Source organism: Rhinatrema bivittatum, chromosome 6 (genome assembly GCF_901001135.1).
Source record: "Rhinatrema bivittatum chromosome 6, aRhiBiv1.1, whole genome shotgun sequence".
Classification (NCBI taxonomy): domain Eukaryota; kingdom Metazoa; phylum Chordata; class Amphibia; order Gymnophiona; family Rhinatrematidae; genus Rhinatrema; species Rhinatrema bivittatum.
The window spans coordinates 270,065,743-270,084,048 of record NC_042620.1 but is presented as its reverse complement, the minus strand read 5'-3'; the positions used below and the strand labels follow the sequence as shown (position 1 = coordinate 270,084,048).

Sequence of the window (18,306 nt, the reverse complement as noted above, 5' to 3'; positions counted from 1 at the left end):
GTCCGAGTTTTCAGCCTTGTCCTACCTGGCAGATCCCCACCGGACCAGGTAAATGGAGGCTGCTGGGGATCCTGGCAGCAGTATTTTTCCGGAAGGGGGGAGGGAGGCAAAGTGTTTGTTTTTTGGCCGTTTTTTTTTTTAATGTTTGATTCACTTTTTCACATGAATGAAACAAATCAAGCAGTTCATGAAGTGAAATTCGTGGGAAAAAAACCGTCCTGAAAACAAAAATGAGTTTTTTTCCCCTGCACATCCCTAAAGTGTGTCTCCTGCAAACAGACTAGAGATCTGGGACTTGTTCATCCAAATCAATGAAGAGGATCTAAAAAACTTTGAGATCCATATGCCCATCTACCTACACTCTTGACCCATGCTCATCCAAACTAGTTAAATTAGCAAGAGAGGGCCTCAATACCTGATCATGCAAAATTTTGAACTTTCCCTATCTGAGGAACTGCTCTCTATAGATCTAAAGACATCAGTGGTCTGAATATTCATTAAAAAAAGCCAACTTTGAACCATATAAACCAGAAATCTACTGCCTTGTATCTAATATCCTATTTCTAGGGAAGGTAATAGAATGAAGAGTATGAAAACTAAATGACTGGCTGACAGAGAGATATTGGCTGGACCCTTACCAATCCAGTTTGAGAAAAGAACGCAGAACAGAGACCATCCTTGTCACTCTGTTTGATGATCTTCTCAGATACTGTGATAGAAATAGGCTATAGTCCTAGACCTATTGGATTTCTCAGCTACATTTAACATGGTAGATCAGAGTATAATGCTATCTTGACTAGCTGAGACTGGAATAAATGGAAGGGTCCTAACCTGGTTCAACTCCGTTCTGTCTGACAGGCAACAATGTTCAATTTGTGGATAAGCCGTCAGGGCCCTGGACCTTGGAATGCAGAGTCCACTATGTAAGTGAAGTGGACTCTTTTGCTGGGATGTGGTTAGAGTAGCTTTGAGGAAGAAACCCCTAGGCCCATACTGCCAGCTGGCAGACGTGCCCTGGGACGCGAGTGGGATGGAGCATCACCTATACTAGCCTCCTTTCCGCAGGTTGAGCTTTTCCGTTCCAGGAGCTAGCAGGGATTAGGCGATAGTTCCACAGGGCTAAGGCGAAGAGTGAGTATGTGGCTGTGCTGAGGTCAGGGCAGGCAGCAGAGGGTCACTGGGTACAGGCCAAGGGTCGGGCAGGCAGCGAGTAAAGCATAGTGCAGATCTAGAGCAAGGGTCAGTGGCAACGGCAAGCAAGAAAGTGATCAGTCTCCATAGTGAAGGTCAAAGGCAAGACAGTGGTTAGTATCCAAAGCAAGGTCAAAGGAAGAAATCAGGCCGGGACCAACAAGGAGACGGAACACAGAGCACCACAGAAAGTCTGGACAGACAAGGCAGGACTACGAGAGCAGGGCAACAGAGGCAGGACCACAAACAGGACAATGACTGGGAGACAAAGGCAGGAATATGAGCAAGGCAATGAGAATCAAGGCACAGGAAACAACACACAATGCAATGTGGGGGGACTTATTGCTGAGGTGAGGAGTGAAGGGTTCAGAGTAGAAGTAGTTCAGGGACGCCGGCGTCATCAGAGTGTGCTACTTCCAGCTTCTTGCCGTGGGGCCAATATAATGTACACAAGTGTGCTCATGCATACCTATGAGGAAAGACTAAAGAGGTTAGGACTTTTCAGCTTGGAGAAGAGACGGTTGAGGGGGGATATGATAGAGGTGTTTAAAATCATGAGAGGTCTAGAACGGGTAGATGTGAATCCGTTATTTACTCTTTTTTACTCAACGCACAATTAAACTCTAGAATTTGTTGCCAGAGGATGTGGTTAGTGCAGTTAGTGTAGCTGTGTTTAAAAAAGGAATGGATAAGTTCTTGGAGGAGAAGTCCATTACCTGCTATTAATTGAGTTGACTTAGATAATAACCACCGCTATTACTAGCAACGCTAACATGGAATAGACTTAGTTTTTGGGTACGTGCCAGGTTCTTATGGCCTGGATTGGCCACTGTTGGAAACAGGATGCTGGGCTTGATGGACCCTTGGTCTGACCCAGTATAGCATGTTCTTATGTTCTTATGTGAAGAGAGAGGCAACACGTGGGAGCCGCAGCTGGCCAAATGTTACACCCCAAGGCTCTATATTATCTTTAGTCCTTTCAATGTATACCTAAACCCACTACCATGGCTAATCAGAACCTTTGATATAAAAACTAGGGATGTGCATTCGTTTGCGATGAAATAGGAAATAGAGACGATGTTTCCTATTTCGTCGCATTTCGGGGGGGGGGGGGCGACAAAACGATAAGAAAACCCACAAATTCTGTGTGGTTTTTTCCGGAATATTAAACAGAACTGATCCCAGAACCAATCCCTGAGGCACTCCACTTATCATTCTTTTTTCCTCAGAATAGATTCCGTTTATGACCACTCACTCTCATTTGTCAGTCAACCAATTTCTGATCCATTCTGCCACCTTGGGGTCCATTTTTAGGCTTTTCAATTTGTTTATGAGCCTCCTCTGTAAGGACAGTATGAAAAGCTTTGCTGAAATCCAGATAAATCACATCGATCACATGATCTTCCTCTGGTAAAACTATGTTGTCTCAGATCATGCAACCCATGGCATTGCAGAGACAATTCATTACACTTTCCTTCAGAAGCATTTCCATTAGTTTTCCCACCATCGAAGTAAGGCTAACTGGCCCATAGTTTCCAGGATCCTCCCTGCTTCCATTTTTGTGAAGTGGAACCACAACTTCCCTTCTCCAATCTTGTGGCATCACTCCCATTTCTAAAGATATGTTGAGCAAGTCTTTCAGTGAACCCGTCGGCACCTCTCTGAGCTCCAGGAGTACCCTGGAATGTATCTCACCCAGCTCATGGCCTGTCCACTTCCAGTTTTGTTAATTCCACCGAAATAATCTCTTCTGTAAATGGAGCAGTATCTACCCCATTCCTGTCCATGCTCTTACCAACAAGCAATGGTCCTTCTCCAAGGTCTTCTTTAGTGAATACCAAAATGAAATGTTTGTTTAATGTTTCTGATTTTCCTCAACTTTCTCCACACAATTACCCTTGACTCCTTTCAGTCTTGCAATACCACCTCTGGCCTTCTTCCTTTCTCTGATATATCTGAAAAATAATTTGTCACCTTGCTTTACCTCTTTGGCAATCCTTTCTTCCACTTGAGCTTTAGCTATCTTGATTACTTTTCTCATCTCTTTCAGCTTTACCCGATATTCTTCCATGTGATCCTCTTTCTGTGTTCCTTTGTACTTTTTGAATGCTGATCTTTTTGTCTTTTTTTCCAGCCACCTCTTTAGAGAACATGTCAGTTTCCGTTTCCTCTTGCTTTTATTCATTTTTTTTACATAAAGATTTGTTTGCCTTTCTTAGAGTTCCTTTTAATTTAGCCCATTGTTGTTCTACTTCTCTCATCTCCTCTTAACCTTACATAAGAACATAAGAAGCTGCCATGCTGGGTCAGACCAAGGGTCCATCAAGTCCAGCATCCTGTTTCCAACAGAGGCCAAATCAGGCCACAAGAACCTGGCAATTACCCAAACATTAGATAGATCACAAGCTACTATTGCTTATTAATCAATAGCAGTTTATGGATTTTTCCTCTAGGAACTTATCCAAACCTTTTTTAAACCCATTTACACTAACTGCTGTAACCACATCCTCTGGCAATGAATTAAATGAGCTACTTGCTAACTTTATGGAGTGCCCCTAATCCTTCTATTATCTGAGAGAATAAATAGCTGATTTACATTGATTTTTACAAGTCCTTTCATGATTTTGTAGACTTCTATCATATCCCTCGTCAGTCATTGAAAAGGACTAAAGATAATATAGAGTCTTGGGGTGAAACATTTAGCCAGCTGTGGCTCCCACACTGTTGCCTCTCTCTTTACATAAGAACATAAGAACATGCCATACTGGGTCAGACCAAGGGTCCATCAAGCCCAGAATCCTGTTTCCAACAGTGGCCAATCCAGGCTATAAATACCTGGCAAGTACCCAAAAACTAAGTCTATCCCATGCTACTGTCTGATGCTAGTAATAGCAGTGGCTATTTTCTAAGACAACTTGATTAATAGCAGGTAATGGGCTTCATCTCCAAGAACTTATCCAAACCTTTTTTAAACCCAACTACACAAACTGCACTAACTACATCCCCTGGCAACAAATTCCAGAGTTTTAATTGTGCGTTGAGTGAAAAAGAACATTCTCTGATTAGTTTTAAATGTGCTACTTGCTAACTTCATAGAGTGCCCCCTAGCCTTTTCTCACAGGGCAGCTATTCCATGCCACTTATAATTTTGGTCTTTCTTCTCTGCACTTTCTCCAGTGCAACTCTATCTTTTTTGAGATGCAGTGAGCAGAATTGCACACAGTATTTAAGATGCCACTGCCAGCCAGATATTCCCGCTGCACCGACTATATATGATAAGTGCTACCTTAATATTACTGCCTTACAATAGGTGAAAATAAGCTAAAACTATATAAAAAAAACGTAAACTGGAGTAACCTATGATTATAATAGTGACGGTTTGGTATCAAAAGGGTATCGAAGTGACCGCACAAGTACTGTATGGCTGACAGGGCTATTTGAATTGAACAAAGCCCGCCATTTTATATGAGGTTAACTCCGGAAAAAAATACAAATTATACATTTTGCTATTATTGTTGCATAAATATGATGATGTTTAGAAATTAATTGCATAAGATTTCATCATATATCTGCAGTTATTATTCCAGTATCATATTTTTTAAGACAACCCGTTATGCTTCTTCCTTCCCCCAAATCCCCTTCATTTCATTTACAAAGCTACTGTTTTTGACGCAAAGAGCTTCCTTCCTCTTTTTTTTTTTTTTTTGCTCTCTCTAATCTTTCCTCTACAGGTTGTAGCCTGGGATGGTCATTTGCCATTCATGAGATGCACTGATCCATGTCTCCAAGTCTGCCTCCACCATTAGGAACTGAAAATCTGGAACTTTGTTGCTCAGATTGCCAATATTTGTGCTCAGATTACCAGTATTTGTGCTCATATTACCAGTATTTGTTGCTCAGATTACGAGTATTTGTGCTCAGATTACCAATTTCTGTGCTCATATTATCAGTATTTGTTGCTCAGATTACCAGTTTCTGTGCTTAGATTACCAGTATTTGTTGCTCATATTATGAGTATTTGTTGCTCAGATTACCAGTATTTGTTGCTCAGATTATGAGTATTTGTGCTCAGATTACCAGTTTCTGTGCTCATATTATCAGTATTTGTTGCTCAGATTACCAGTATCTGTGCTCAGATTACCAGTATTTGTTGCTCAGATTACCAGTATTTGTGCTTGGATTACCAGTATTTGTTGCTCATATTACTAGTATATGTTGCTCATATTATGAGTATTTGTGCTCTGATCACCAGTATTTGTTGCTCAGATTACCAGTATTTGTTGCTCAGATTACAAGTATCTGTGCTCAGATTACCAGTATTTGTTGCTCAGATTACCAGTATTTGTGCTTGGATTACCAGTATTTGTTGCTCATATTACCAGTATATGTTGCTCAGATTACCAGTATTTGTGCTTGGATTACCAGTATTTGTTGCTCATATTACCAGTATATGTTGCTCATATTATGAGTATTTGTGCTGTAATCACCAGTATTTGTTGCTCAGATTACAAGTATTTGTTGCTCAGATTACCAGTATTTGTTGCTCAGATTACAAGTATCTGTGCTCAGATTACCAGTATTTGTTGCTCAGATTACCAGTATTTGTGCTTGGATTACCAGTATTTGTTGCTCATATTACCAGTATATGTTGCTCATATTATGAGTATTTGTGCTGTAATCACCAGTATTTGTTGCTCAGATTACAAGTATTTGTTGCTCAGATTATGAGTATCTGTTACTGGGGAGCGCTAGGAGAGTGGTCCCCCTTATAGGGAGTGTGCCCTTGGGCCTCTGGTATGATCCTGCACCAAGGGTAGGTGTAGCGTGGGTGGCGAGAGACAACTTGACCCCCAGCCGGACCTGCATGCCTCTGGAACCAACTGTGGAGTGTTGGTGATGAACTGTCCTTCGACCGTTCCCGACCCTTTCGGACCTGCCGCTGGGATGGCAAGAGGCAGCAGGCCGGACTCAGGGCGTGGGCAGACGAAGGTACAAAAACAGACGACAAGACTCAGGAACCACAGACTGTAGACGTAGACTCCAAAGCAAGGTACTGTAGACGTAGATTCTGAAACAAGCAGGGAGGTTCAGACGTTGGCACTGTCTCTCAGAGCGCCCTACACAGCTAGTACGACTGGTCTGGTCACGGACCACCCTGTCCCACATCCGCGGGAGCAGAACCAGTGCAGGGAAGGAAATATGCTGCACAAAGCAATCCAGGGTAATGTACTGCACACCGGCAGTCAAAAGCGAAGTACTGCACACCAGCAGTCTGAAGCAGGTTAAAACATCAGGGTCAGGAACAAACATCAAGGAACATGTTGCCAGAGGATGTGGTTAGTGCAGTTAGTGTAGCTGGGTTCAAAAAAGGTTTGGATAAGTTCTTGGAGGAGAAGTCCATTAATGGCTATTAATCAATTTTTCTTAGGGAATAGCCACTGCTATTAATTGCATCAGTAGCATGGGATCTTCTTAGTGTTTGGGTAATTGCCAGGTTCTTGTGGCCTGGTTTTGGCCTCTGTTGGAAACAGGATGCTGGACTTGATGGACCCTTGGTCTGACCCAGCATGGCAATTTCTTATGTTCTTATGTTCTTATCATGAAACATCAGGACGTGCAAGATACCGGACACCAAACTGAGACAGAAACGAAGGCCTGACAGAGTGCTGGAAGAAGAGACATCCAGAGAGGTGTAACTCCAATGCAAGGCAAAGCATGAGTGCTGGAGCAAAGCTTTTATAGCCCAGGAGCAGGCAACTCCCTGGGAGGAGTCCAGATGGGCCGTCCCTCGCTGGCTCTATAGGAGTGGAGAAGAGCCGTGGGCCCACCCCTTAGGAGAAGGGCGTGGCCCACACCAGAGCATCCAGGCTGCAGTGGAACAGGCCTCGAGTAGGCCCCGAACAACACCGAAGACCTCCCAGGCCATGGAGCATGATCTGGACACTTGCTCAGGTGAGGCCCTCGCTTTGGAGCGGCCTCCAGAAAAAGGTGAGATGCCTCCTGTGGTGCAGCTACAGGAGGAATCGTAACAGTATCTGTTCTCAGATTACCAGTATTTGTGCTCAGATTACTATTATTTGTTGCTCCTATTACCAGTTTATGTTGCTCATATTATGAGTGTTTGTGCTCATATCACCAGTATTTGTTGCTCAGACTTCCAGTATTTGTGCTCAGATTACCCAGTATTTGTTGCTCAGATTATGAGTATTTGTGCTCATATCACCAGTATTTGTTGCTCATATTACCAGTATTTGTTGCTCATATTACCAGTATTTGTGTTCAGATTACCAGTATTTGTTGCTCAGATTACCAGTATATGTGCTCAGATTACCAGTATTTGTGGCTCAGATTATGAGTATTTGTGCTCATATCACCAGTATTTGTTGCTCATATTACCAGTATTTGTGTTCAGATTACCAGTATTTGTTGCTCAGATTACCAGTATTTGAGGCTCAGATTACCAGTATTTGTTGCTCAAATTACCAGCATTTTTGCTCAGATTACCAGTATCTGTGCTCAGATTACTAGTATCTATTGCTCAGATTACCAGTATTTGAGGCTCAGATTCCCAGTATTTTTGCTCAGATTACCAATATTTGTTGCTTAGATTACCAGTATTTGAGGCTCAGATTACCAGTATTTGTTGCTCAGATTATGACTATTTATGCTCAGATTACCAGCATTTTTGCTCAGATTACCAGTATTTGTGCTCAGATTACCAGTATCTGTTGCTCAGATTACCAGTATTTGAGGCTCAGATTCCCTGTATTTGTTGCTTAGATTACCAGTATTTGAGGCTCAGATTACCAGTATTTGTTGCTCATATTATGACTATTTATGCTCAAATTACCAGCATTTTTGCTCAGATTACCAGTATCTGTGTTCAGATTACCAGTATCTGTTGCTCAGATTACCAGTATTTGTGCTCAGATTACCAGTATCTGTGTTCAGATTACCAGTATCTGTTGCTCAGATTACCAGTATTTGTGCTCAGATTACCAGTATTTGTTGCTCAAATTACCAGCATTTTTGCTCAGATTACCAGTATCTGTGCTCAGATTACTAGTATCTGTTGCTCAGATTACCAGTATTTGAGGCTCAGAGTCCCAGTATTTTTGCTCAGATTCCCAGTATTTGTTGCTTAGATTCCCAGTATTTGAGGCTCAGATTACCAGTATTTGTTGCTCAGATTATGACTATTTATGCTCAGATTACCAGTATTTGTTGCTCAGATTACCAGTGTTTGTGCTTAGATTACCAGTATTTGTGCACATAGTTTTCCATCTTTTTCCTCTCGGTTTGCTGCTCTTCCCAGACCCCTTTCCTGAGCTTTTGCCTAAAAGTGAACTCACTTTGTTCTTATCTCCAACCTCTTCCTGTATTTGTCTGTGCTTTTTACTTTTTGTTTTGTTTGTGGTTTCTTTCATTTTGTTTGAAACAAAATAAACAAAATAAAACCAAAGAAATAAAGGAAAAACACAGTGTTAGATCAGGCTGCACTTTCTTCCAACCAACCTGTGTTGCTAATTTGCCTTTGGCCCTCTCCTCTCCCATAGGCTTGGTTTCCCCCCTTTGACCTTTGCTTAACTTATCTGACACGTGGGTTCCAAATAGGGCAGGAATGATTCCCATTTTGGAGAACGCCACTGGCAAGGCAGGAGCAACTGGGTATTACTCTTCCCATTTTGGTGGGGGCAAATCTGGGAGGCACTTTCTATAAAAAAAAGATTGGGGGGGGGGGGGAGCAAGGCTGGCTATGCTATTAAATGGAATATAAGGAAGATAAATGGACTATCATTTGTTTTCCTTTAATTTACAAAATGGGAAGAAGTGAAATCGGAAATGTTGACATTTCCTGTTTTGTTTTAAATGAAAGTATATCCCTATTAAGTTCAAAACCAGGCAATTATATTTTAAAAGACAAGTAACTCTGTCTTCTGCAGTGATTCCTTGCAAGCAGCTCTGGCCATAATAAAGTGCAGGCAGTGATTTTTAAGTGGCGGAAGTTTTTTCACATTTCTCTGTCATGGCGAGCGACAGAGTAAAATGACATGGCATGTATTAGATAGCTTTTTCAGTCTATCATGGAAGAAAATCACTCATGTAGACCAGAATAGAACCATTTAGTTGTAGCATTGCTCCAGCCTGGAGATATTCCAGTCCCATATTTATGTCTAAGGCTTCTGGGAGGTGAATAAATGGCACATATATGTGTGTGGGTGGACAAGTGGGAATTAATGAAGCATTTATGATGGCTCTGCCTCCTGCTGCCAAATAGCTTTCTGGCACCTCTGAAAATCTCCTGAAAAAAACATTTTTACCACGGTTGCTATTTGACAAAACCCAAATATCTTGCTACTTATACCTTCTCTAGAGCCATAAAAGATGGGAAGAGGGTAGATGTGCATGAATTGGACCCTCTAAATTTTATGATACAAACTACATTTTTTAGGAGTAAATCAAAGAAAAGAAACTTAGATAATTCTTCAGGTTCTGGAGCTGTTGATGCTGTTGTGCTTCATCACCTGGAAGAAATGAGCGCAGCTGAAGCTGCTAGCAGGAAACAGAACCCTTAGCTTACATGTATACGAGTGTTGGTGTTTTTATTGTGTTTACCTTTTCTTTTTCTTTCTTTCTTTTTCTTTCTTTATTTGTTTTTGTATACCTACATTCGATCGAGATATCACATTGGTTCACATACAACTGAACAGTAAATAAGACATGGGCTGCTTATTTTTACAGTGTAACTTAAAACAGTTTGCAAGTAACTAATTATAAAACATGTGCCGCTTAATATAATACATTGGCTGCTTATTTTTTACATTATAACTTAGAGGAATGGTTAACAAGAACTAATTATAGTACATACATAATACAAGTGCAAAGGTATTGTGGGCTTGCATCAAGTGAAGATAGATTAGGAGCGGGTTGCACTTCCAGGCTAGGAGGGGTTTTCAAGGGGCTGTTTTGTCAGAGAGGTGTGGGTAGCTATGGGGAGAGGGGGGGGGGTGAGGTGGATGGGGGGGAGGGTGAGGGAGATAGAGGGGGGGGCAGACATGGGTTGCTTATTTCTACAGTGTAACTTAAAACAGTTTGCAAGTAACTAATTATAAAACATGTGCCGCTTAATATAATACATTGGCTGCTTATTTTTTTACATTATAACTTAGAGGAATGGTGAACAACAACTAATTATAGTACATATAATAAAAGTGCAAAGGGCTTGCATCATGGAAACATAGATTTGGAGCGGGTTGCACTTCCAGGTTAGGAGGGGTTTACAAGGGACTGTTTTGTCAGAGAGGTGTGGGTAGCTATGGGGGGGGGGGGCGGTGAGGTGGATGGGGGTGAGGGAAGTAGGGGGGAGAATAGTGGGGGGGGGGTGGCTTTGGGGAAGGGGGGATGCTTTCACTTGCTGGATTGGTTAGGGCCGAGGGGTGTGTTCTTGGTTATGTGGGGTGGGGGAGGGTGGGCTAGGTCTCTGGTGGGAAGGCTTTCAGGAAAAGCCATGTTTTGAGGTGTTTTTGAAAGGTTTGCGTTGAGGGTTCTATTCTGGGCCGGGCCGGGGAGGGAGGGAGTTCCATAGTGTGGGGCCGGCTACTGATATGGCGCGTTTTCTGACTGAGGAGGGGTGTGCTGCTTTGGGGGATGGGGACGGTGAGGATTCCGGATTCAGTGGATCGGGGGCTTCTTTCTGAAGTATGGGGGAGGAGGGCAGTGGTTAGCCACTGCCAGTCCATCTTGTTGTTGATCATTTTTTTGTGGATGAGGGTAAGGGTTTTGTATTGGATTCTGTAGCTGATGGGTAACCAGTGAAGGTCTTTGAGGATGGGGGTGATGTGGTCGTATTTTCTGTTGTTTGTGATGGGTCTGGCGGCAGCGTTTTGTAGTAGAGGTTTGAGGGTAGAGGCAGAGAGGCCAATGAGGAGGGAGCAATCAAGCTTGGAGGAGAGAATCGTTTCTGGACTCTAGAAATAGCTGCAGAATCATTAAAATGTGATATTACTAAGGGTCACCTTACTCGCACCTTTCTGCTGGCCAAATATTAACTATATACAAGGGCTTTATGAGGTGGAAATGCCAGAAATTTGCCCGACTGGTTGTCTGACTTGGCCTTTTTCAGTGCATTCAGTCCTCTAGACACAAAAACAAAAAAGTACAAATGACTCTCCTAAATCTAAGTGCACAAGTTTTGAGGATATTGATCAGCACAGTTTAACCAGTTAAGTGCAGCTGAATATCTGGACAAAACCAATTCCCCGCACACCTAAGCAGCATTCCCAGACCTGGCTGGCCTGGGGAACAAAGGATTCTCAGACCTGGCCGGCCTGAGAATTGAGCCCATGTTCTTCACATGGTAATTACACATTTGCCACTGAGCCACGATGTAACACACATTCAGGCCAATGCAATATCGGCGCACGTTAAATGGGCGCTCATGATTGAGTGCCCGCTCTCTTAATGCACGCCGATCCACTTCTCCCAGGCGCCTGATTTAATATTTAAATCAGCTGCCACAGTAAAAAGGAAGCCTTAGGGAGAATTTTGCATCCTAAGCGCCTCCTCGGCGTCAGGCGCCCAGGAGAGGTGGCTATGAGTGGATTAGGAAAATGGACGCTCGTTAATGGAACATCACTTTTACTAACCTGATTGCCAGCACACTTTTTTTTTTTCGTTCCTCTGACTTAATATCATAACAATATTAAGTGGGAGGAACTACAGAAAAGCAGTATTTTCTGTTTTTCTGTAAACCTTTTGGGCTCCTGAAGAATTAACGCTTGCTCTGGGGCAGGCGTTAATTTTTGAGGGTAAAAATGTGAGTGCCAAGCGCACGTTTTTTTGCATTGGGGGTAATAGCTAATAGCCTCATCAACATGAATTTACATGTGATGAGCACTATTAGCTACGTGCTTGATTGGATGCACGTTTTGGACACAATGGTGCATAAGGTGCAAATTAGGATTTGTTGCTAAAGATCACAATGCAGCTTGAAGCAATGATGGGTGTTGTTTGATTTCGCAATCACTTAAAGTGGTAGTGACCAAGTGTCTTACAAAAATAGCAACAGCGCTCTTTCGCTCACACTTTTAAAGCCCTGCGCACGTAAAAATCGGGGCTTAGGGCCGGGCAGCTAAAAGGGGCAGGCTAGTGGGCATGGTCAGGGCAGAGAGGGGCGGAGTGCGAAATCAAACAAACAAAGCCGATAAACAAAAAACCCCCAAACAACATTGGGGGTTTTTTGTTTATCGGCTTGGGTGCAGCTGATAAAAAAAACCGTGATCGGGCCGGACGGAAAAGAAACACGATGTGAATCGGAACCGGAATCCGAACCGATTCCGGTTCCGATTCACATCTCTAATATCTGATACTTTCCCCATCAGTACAGGTGTCCCCAAGGCTCAGCACTCTGAGCAGCCCTTTTCAACATCTACATGCTTCCTTTGTGTAAATTACTGATGGAAATAGGAATCACCTTCTTCTTATATGCTGCTGACATTCAGTTCTACATTACATTCGACTCATCATTTGAAAATACAGCCTCAACACTGTCAAAATACATGAAGGCAACTATCTGATCTCAAATTAACACTAAACACACAAAAATAACCAAACTAAACTCATCTGGTTAAGGAGAAACGCCCCCAGAGTTAACCCTCCATTCCTAAACCTAGGTAATTTCAGATCAAGTATGGGACTTAGGAATCCAGATAGATGAAAATGTTACAATGAAAAGGCACATAAATAAATTAATCAGCACAGCACACACATGAAGCAAATAAGAGATACTCACTACTGGAGACAATATGAAAGATTTCAGAAAGAAAGATATTCAAACATGAACTAAAAACTTGGCTGTTTAAAAACACTTATAACCTAATTTAAATCTATCAATATGCAGAGTCAACAATAAAAAGAATAAAGACTTTACCAAGTAACAAGAGAACAAAGTACCTTATGACATCTCCCCTCAGTCATGTAAACTATTAAACAGACTCCCTATCGTTCTAGCCTAATGTCCCATCTCCTCAGTTGAAACATATAAGAACATCACCCTAGATTCATATGACCTCCCTTTATATTATAGCAATATATTTGTCATAGAATGTGGTTTACCAAAGAATGTGTTACAACAAAGTATGTAATGACCTAAAGAATGAATGTTTCTTTTGTAAACTGTTGTGATCTTAACTTGGAATAATGGTATATAAAATAACTTAAATAAATAAATAAATAAATGTACAATACATTGCAATAGTCAATGCCTGATAGTGGAAGGGTCTGAAGATTGGTGCAAAAATCTTGATGATTCAATAAAAGTTTCAATCCACAAAACATGCATAGTTTGAAAAAGGATGTCTTAATCACAGATTTAATCTGGGTCCGCATGGATAGCTTACTATCGATGATAATACCAAGATTCTGCACCTGGGATAATATTTGTAATTCATGACCCTTGAATTTGAAAGCCGAAAGAGCATCAGATAGGGGGAAACTACTTAGTTAGGTTTTGGTAGGCTCAAGGTTTTCCTTTACTATTATTTGTTTAGAATTGTATTGCTCCTTTTACCACAGGTGTTCCTGAGAAGGTAGGCCTATATTTTCTGTGTGGAGTTTCCATTGGCCTGGTGTTCCTGCTCTGCCTCTTGATCCCCAAAATGTTTGTTCAGGATATGAAGAAGATCTTCTGGAAATCGGAGATGGAGGATAGCTTGGAGCTAGGAAGAATAAGGTCAAAAGATGAGGACATCTACAAGGATGACAGTTCCTCCGATTCCTCCTTCCGTCGCCTCACCCGTAGCTACCGCAACTCCAATAACATCTTCAGCCCCGAGCTGACGGCAGCCATAGAGGAGGCCACTGAGATTCAAGGACCAGAGAGAGAAGAGATCTGGATCCCGAAAGAATCCAGTCCTTATGCCATTCACAAAATTAAATCTGCTACCAAATAGATGAATGAAATAAGAAACGATAAGGTCTTGTCAATGCTACTTTCTCTCTCTCTTCCGAAAAGAAAATACATGTTGAAAATTGTAAATGGATTAAACGTCATGATACCAGATGGAATAAGAGTCCCTATTAAATCTGAGAATTCCTGTGTGATAAAACATAATCACTCAGGTTAGTTGTGCAAATGAACAGTAGATGGCCATACAATGCCAGGGCATTAGACCGGGGGAAAAATCTTGCACAACAAACACAGGTCAGGTGTGGCAACTGAGCAAAGCACATAAACCTGTTCTAAGGTTCAACATTGGATTTTTCTAAACTAGGAGCAATTTAAATTAAATTCCATTTGTCTATTTTCCTGTGATTCACAATTGGTGACAGATGCACATCATGTTTTTCATCTTCCTGTGAAATGCTACGTAGAGTTCACAAGTCATTTGAAAAAGGCTGGACTCTGTGAACACCCTGGCCTCCTCTTAATCTAACCATTTATGTGACTATGTAATTTAACACATTCGTCTTCATAAGGGATTTTCAATTTTCAGTAATTACATTGGGTGTATTTTCATTAGGATATGTATTTTCTACAAGTTGAGACCCTTCGGCTCTACTATAGAGTGATTTGCCTTAGTGAGGAGTGTGTATATCCCTTGGTATAGAGAATTCTCCATTAGACAGCAGGGATGTGCTGTCATTTGAAATGAAATAAAAAATGTCAATGGCATTCCCTATTTTGTTTACTTTCATTTTCAAAATGAGATGAAAAAGAAACAAACAAAATTTCTTTTGTGTTTGGTTTCATGTTGTGTCACCATCTTAAAACCCCACCAGCTGTCATTTTGAAATAGCCACCCTAGACTCTCCATCTCTCCCATCCACAATCCCCTCCCTCTTAACATAACTTAAAGTTGGGATTCTTCTCCCTCCCCCCCCCCCCCCCCGCCATGGTCCCCCCAAGGGGGAAGAATTGATCCCCAGACACTCCTGCCCTTCCATTGTCATTTCTCATAAAGGTGCTGGCCTTTTGTAACTGAAAAGAAGAGAAAGAGAGAGAGAGAAAATATTCTTTTACCTGGTTAGGAAGAAGCTACAGAATTTAGCTTCTGTCTTTTTCCCATGAAGAATAGATGCTCTTTAGGTTTCGAGCTGACAATGAAAGAGAGGAGAGAATCAAAAGATTCTCTTGCAGAAAGCACAGAGACAGGAGTTGAGCTTAGGATTCTAATGGGCAAGGAGTCCTGTGAGTGAAGTGACAGGGACTATATAGTTTCTTTAATAAAACTAGAAAGAATGTAAATTTCAATGAGAAGTGATAAGTAAGGATAAGGGAACTGTTGTGACAAGCAAAGATATTTTCAACATTCAAGGTCTTCTGCAGTGGTGGGTTGCAGTGAAAATTATTACAGCTTGTGAATTTTTATGCCAGCAGTTTGGTGAGCAAAATTCATGTGCATAAATTGTACTAACTGTGATATTCATCTGTAACCTTGTCTTGCGCTATCTCTTTGCTATCTGAACAGTTTGATGTAAATATGTTCATTGCTATAAATTTCTTCAGAAAATAGACTGTTTTTCTTTGTGAACCACAACATCCAGAGTGCTACATATTATTTTGGAGAGAAAGGTAGCTGGAATACTACACAACTGTGTCCCAACTCACTGAAAGACTTAAAAGAAATGTACTCTTTCCCCTTTAACAAGAACCCTGTCTTAGACATGTGCAGAGTCAAAATATTTGTTTTGGTTAATTCATTTTGTAGGTCACAGTCATTTGTTTGATTCAGTTCATACAAAAAGAAATTTCATTTGTTTATGCATTTGTTTGCCATTATAGTCAATGGGAAAAGCAATACAGCTGATTTTGGGCTCTAACATTGGGAGCTGAAAAACTGGTGAGTAGAAGACATGCCAATACATCATTATGCAATATGGTATGAAGGCCCCATGGACCAGCTACGGGGTAAAACCACTGGTGGCAGGAATTCTCCAAGGCACTGTCAGAGGAGCAAAACAGCAGCAAGAGAGGCCAGATCACCCCAAGACTGGAACAGTGGAACAAAGGGCACCAATAACAATAATATGAACCCTCAAGGCTGAACAAGAGGGGCAAAGTGAACTAAGTACAAAAAGAGGCAGAAAAAACTCCCAAGGCAGAAGGTCAAAGCAACTGAAACAGTGGCATGAAGACTCTAAATCATAATGAGAGATGCAAAGTAGCCACCCAGAGTGGCAAGAATGCCCCAAGGCTCCAAATGAGAGGCATACAGCACCGGCGATTTGGTAAAAAGCCCTAGGCATGGAGAACCCAGAGGAAAAACCTAAAGAAGGCCTGATGTAATTTCTGTATGACATCAATAGGTGAAGGAGCTGGCTGTTTGGGCTTCGAGTTAGTCTTCACTGGAGACTAAGATGCTACTGACTAGAGGCATCAAATGCTCTTTGGCACACAGCTGTTTAATATCCTGTGAGTCAAAGAATCCAGGACACAATTCTTCTTCTGAATCAGTTTTTGGAAATATTACCTCCATTAACTCAGCAGCAGTAATCATGGAGAAGCTCGGTCCTGGTTCAGGGTGCTGCACTTCTACAGTATTTGCCTTTTGCTGTGGTATAAACCATCAAATACTAAATATAAAGTGAAACCAATAATTACAAGAACTTTAAGGCAATGGAGTTTGAAGAAAATGTCCAAGATTGCATGAAACCATTAAAGATAACTGGATAGGTAAGACTTGTGTAAAGCATTGGATGGCCAGGGCAAGACCAAGAGTCAGCAAGTCCCATAAGGGAAGAGGATTTTGAATGCATCAAGAAGATAGCTGGAGTAATGGAGCAGGTACCAAGATTGGCTTGGAGCAGCGGTGGCAGCAGTGGCAGTGGTGATTACAATTTTAAGTGGGAGGAGCAGAGTAATGCAGCAAGAATAGGTGAAAACACTTCAAGGTAGCTGAGGCGGGAAGGTGGCTGAGGTGGGAAGAGGAAAAATGGTATCAAAAGGCAAAGGCACCAGGATGGGCATAGCAATACCTGGATTGGCATCAAAGTCTGAGGTGTGGTGCAGCAAGCATGCAAAGAAATTATATGGACAAGGCAAGACCAAGAGTTGGCAAATATTGTAGAGGAAGGGGATTTGGAAAGCATGAAAAAGACAATCAGAGCAGTGGAGGAAGCACCCTATGGAGGCGGCAGTAATGGCAATGGTGAGTAAAAACTGAAATGGTAGGAGAAGAGCAATTCAGTAAGAGTAGCCAACCCCTCGCCAAAGTGTACCTCAAAGACTGAGGCGGGAAGAAGTATGGTATCAAAAGCCTGAGGAGTGGTGTAGCAAGTGTGCAAAACAATGGATGGCCAGGGAAAGACCTCTAGTCAACAAATACTATAAGGGTATTTAAAAAGAAGCTTGAAGACAGCTGGAGTGGGGGTGCCTGTCCCAGACAGATGCTGGAGTGGAGGTGCCTGCCAGATAGAGGCATGACTGTCTGGTTGATCCTACCAGTTGCATATGCTTCTGTCAAAAAGTAAGGATTAAGTCATATAGGCATGCATATGTTAAGTACACATGTCCAGTACAGTGAAACTATGAATGGCTCATGAACTAAGTTATGGTTCCATCTATTTTTTGGATAACTGTATTAAATACAGAGATAATATATAACATGTGCTGACTCCCAAAGATAGTGCGGGCAATCACATATAGTATAAAGTCATCAAAGCCCCCAAGGCATACAGCACGGGTAATCACAAAGGCATTAAAACCTCCATACAGTGTGGGGAATCACAAACAGTAGAAAGTAGTCAAAAAAGCCCCATGGTGTAAAGTGCATGGAATCACAAACAGCACAAAAACATCAAACTCCCCAAGAAATGTTAAGCAGTACAAAGGTATCTAAACCACAAAGGCATAGAGTGTGGTCAATCACAAACAACACAAAGGCCTAAACAGACCTAGACAGCAAAATGGAAAACCAGAAGTCAGGTGAAGTGGGAGGAAAAACTTGTATCACAATCATAACCAATACAGAGGTGTCTATACCCCCAAGGCATACAGTACAAGGAATCACAAACAGCACAGAGATGCCAATATCCCCAGGATGTGCAGTGCAGGGAATCACAAACAGCTTAGAGTTACCTATATCCACAAGGCATACAGTGTGGGGAATCTCAAAT

At 41.8% G+C, this 18,306-nt stretch overlaps 1 protein-coding gene across 1 annotated transcript in view; it reads left to right on the top strand.

Moving 5' to 3' along the window:
- The window catches only part of LOC115094707 (protein eva-1 homolog C-like), a 46,761-nt gene extending 32,000 nt beyond the window's left edge, over nucleotides 1-14,761 (top strand). Inside the window, exon 8 of the mRNA XM_029607959.1 lies at nucleotides 13,765-14,761. Within this exon, the coding sequence (XP_029463819.1) occupies nucleotides 13,765-14,141 (377 nt within the window). The 3' untranslated portion in view covers nucleotides 14,142-14,761. The remainder of the gene's footprint in view (nucleotides 1-13,764) is intronic.
- Nucleotides 14,762-18,306: the final 3,545 nt, after the last annotated feature.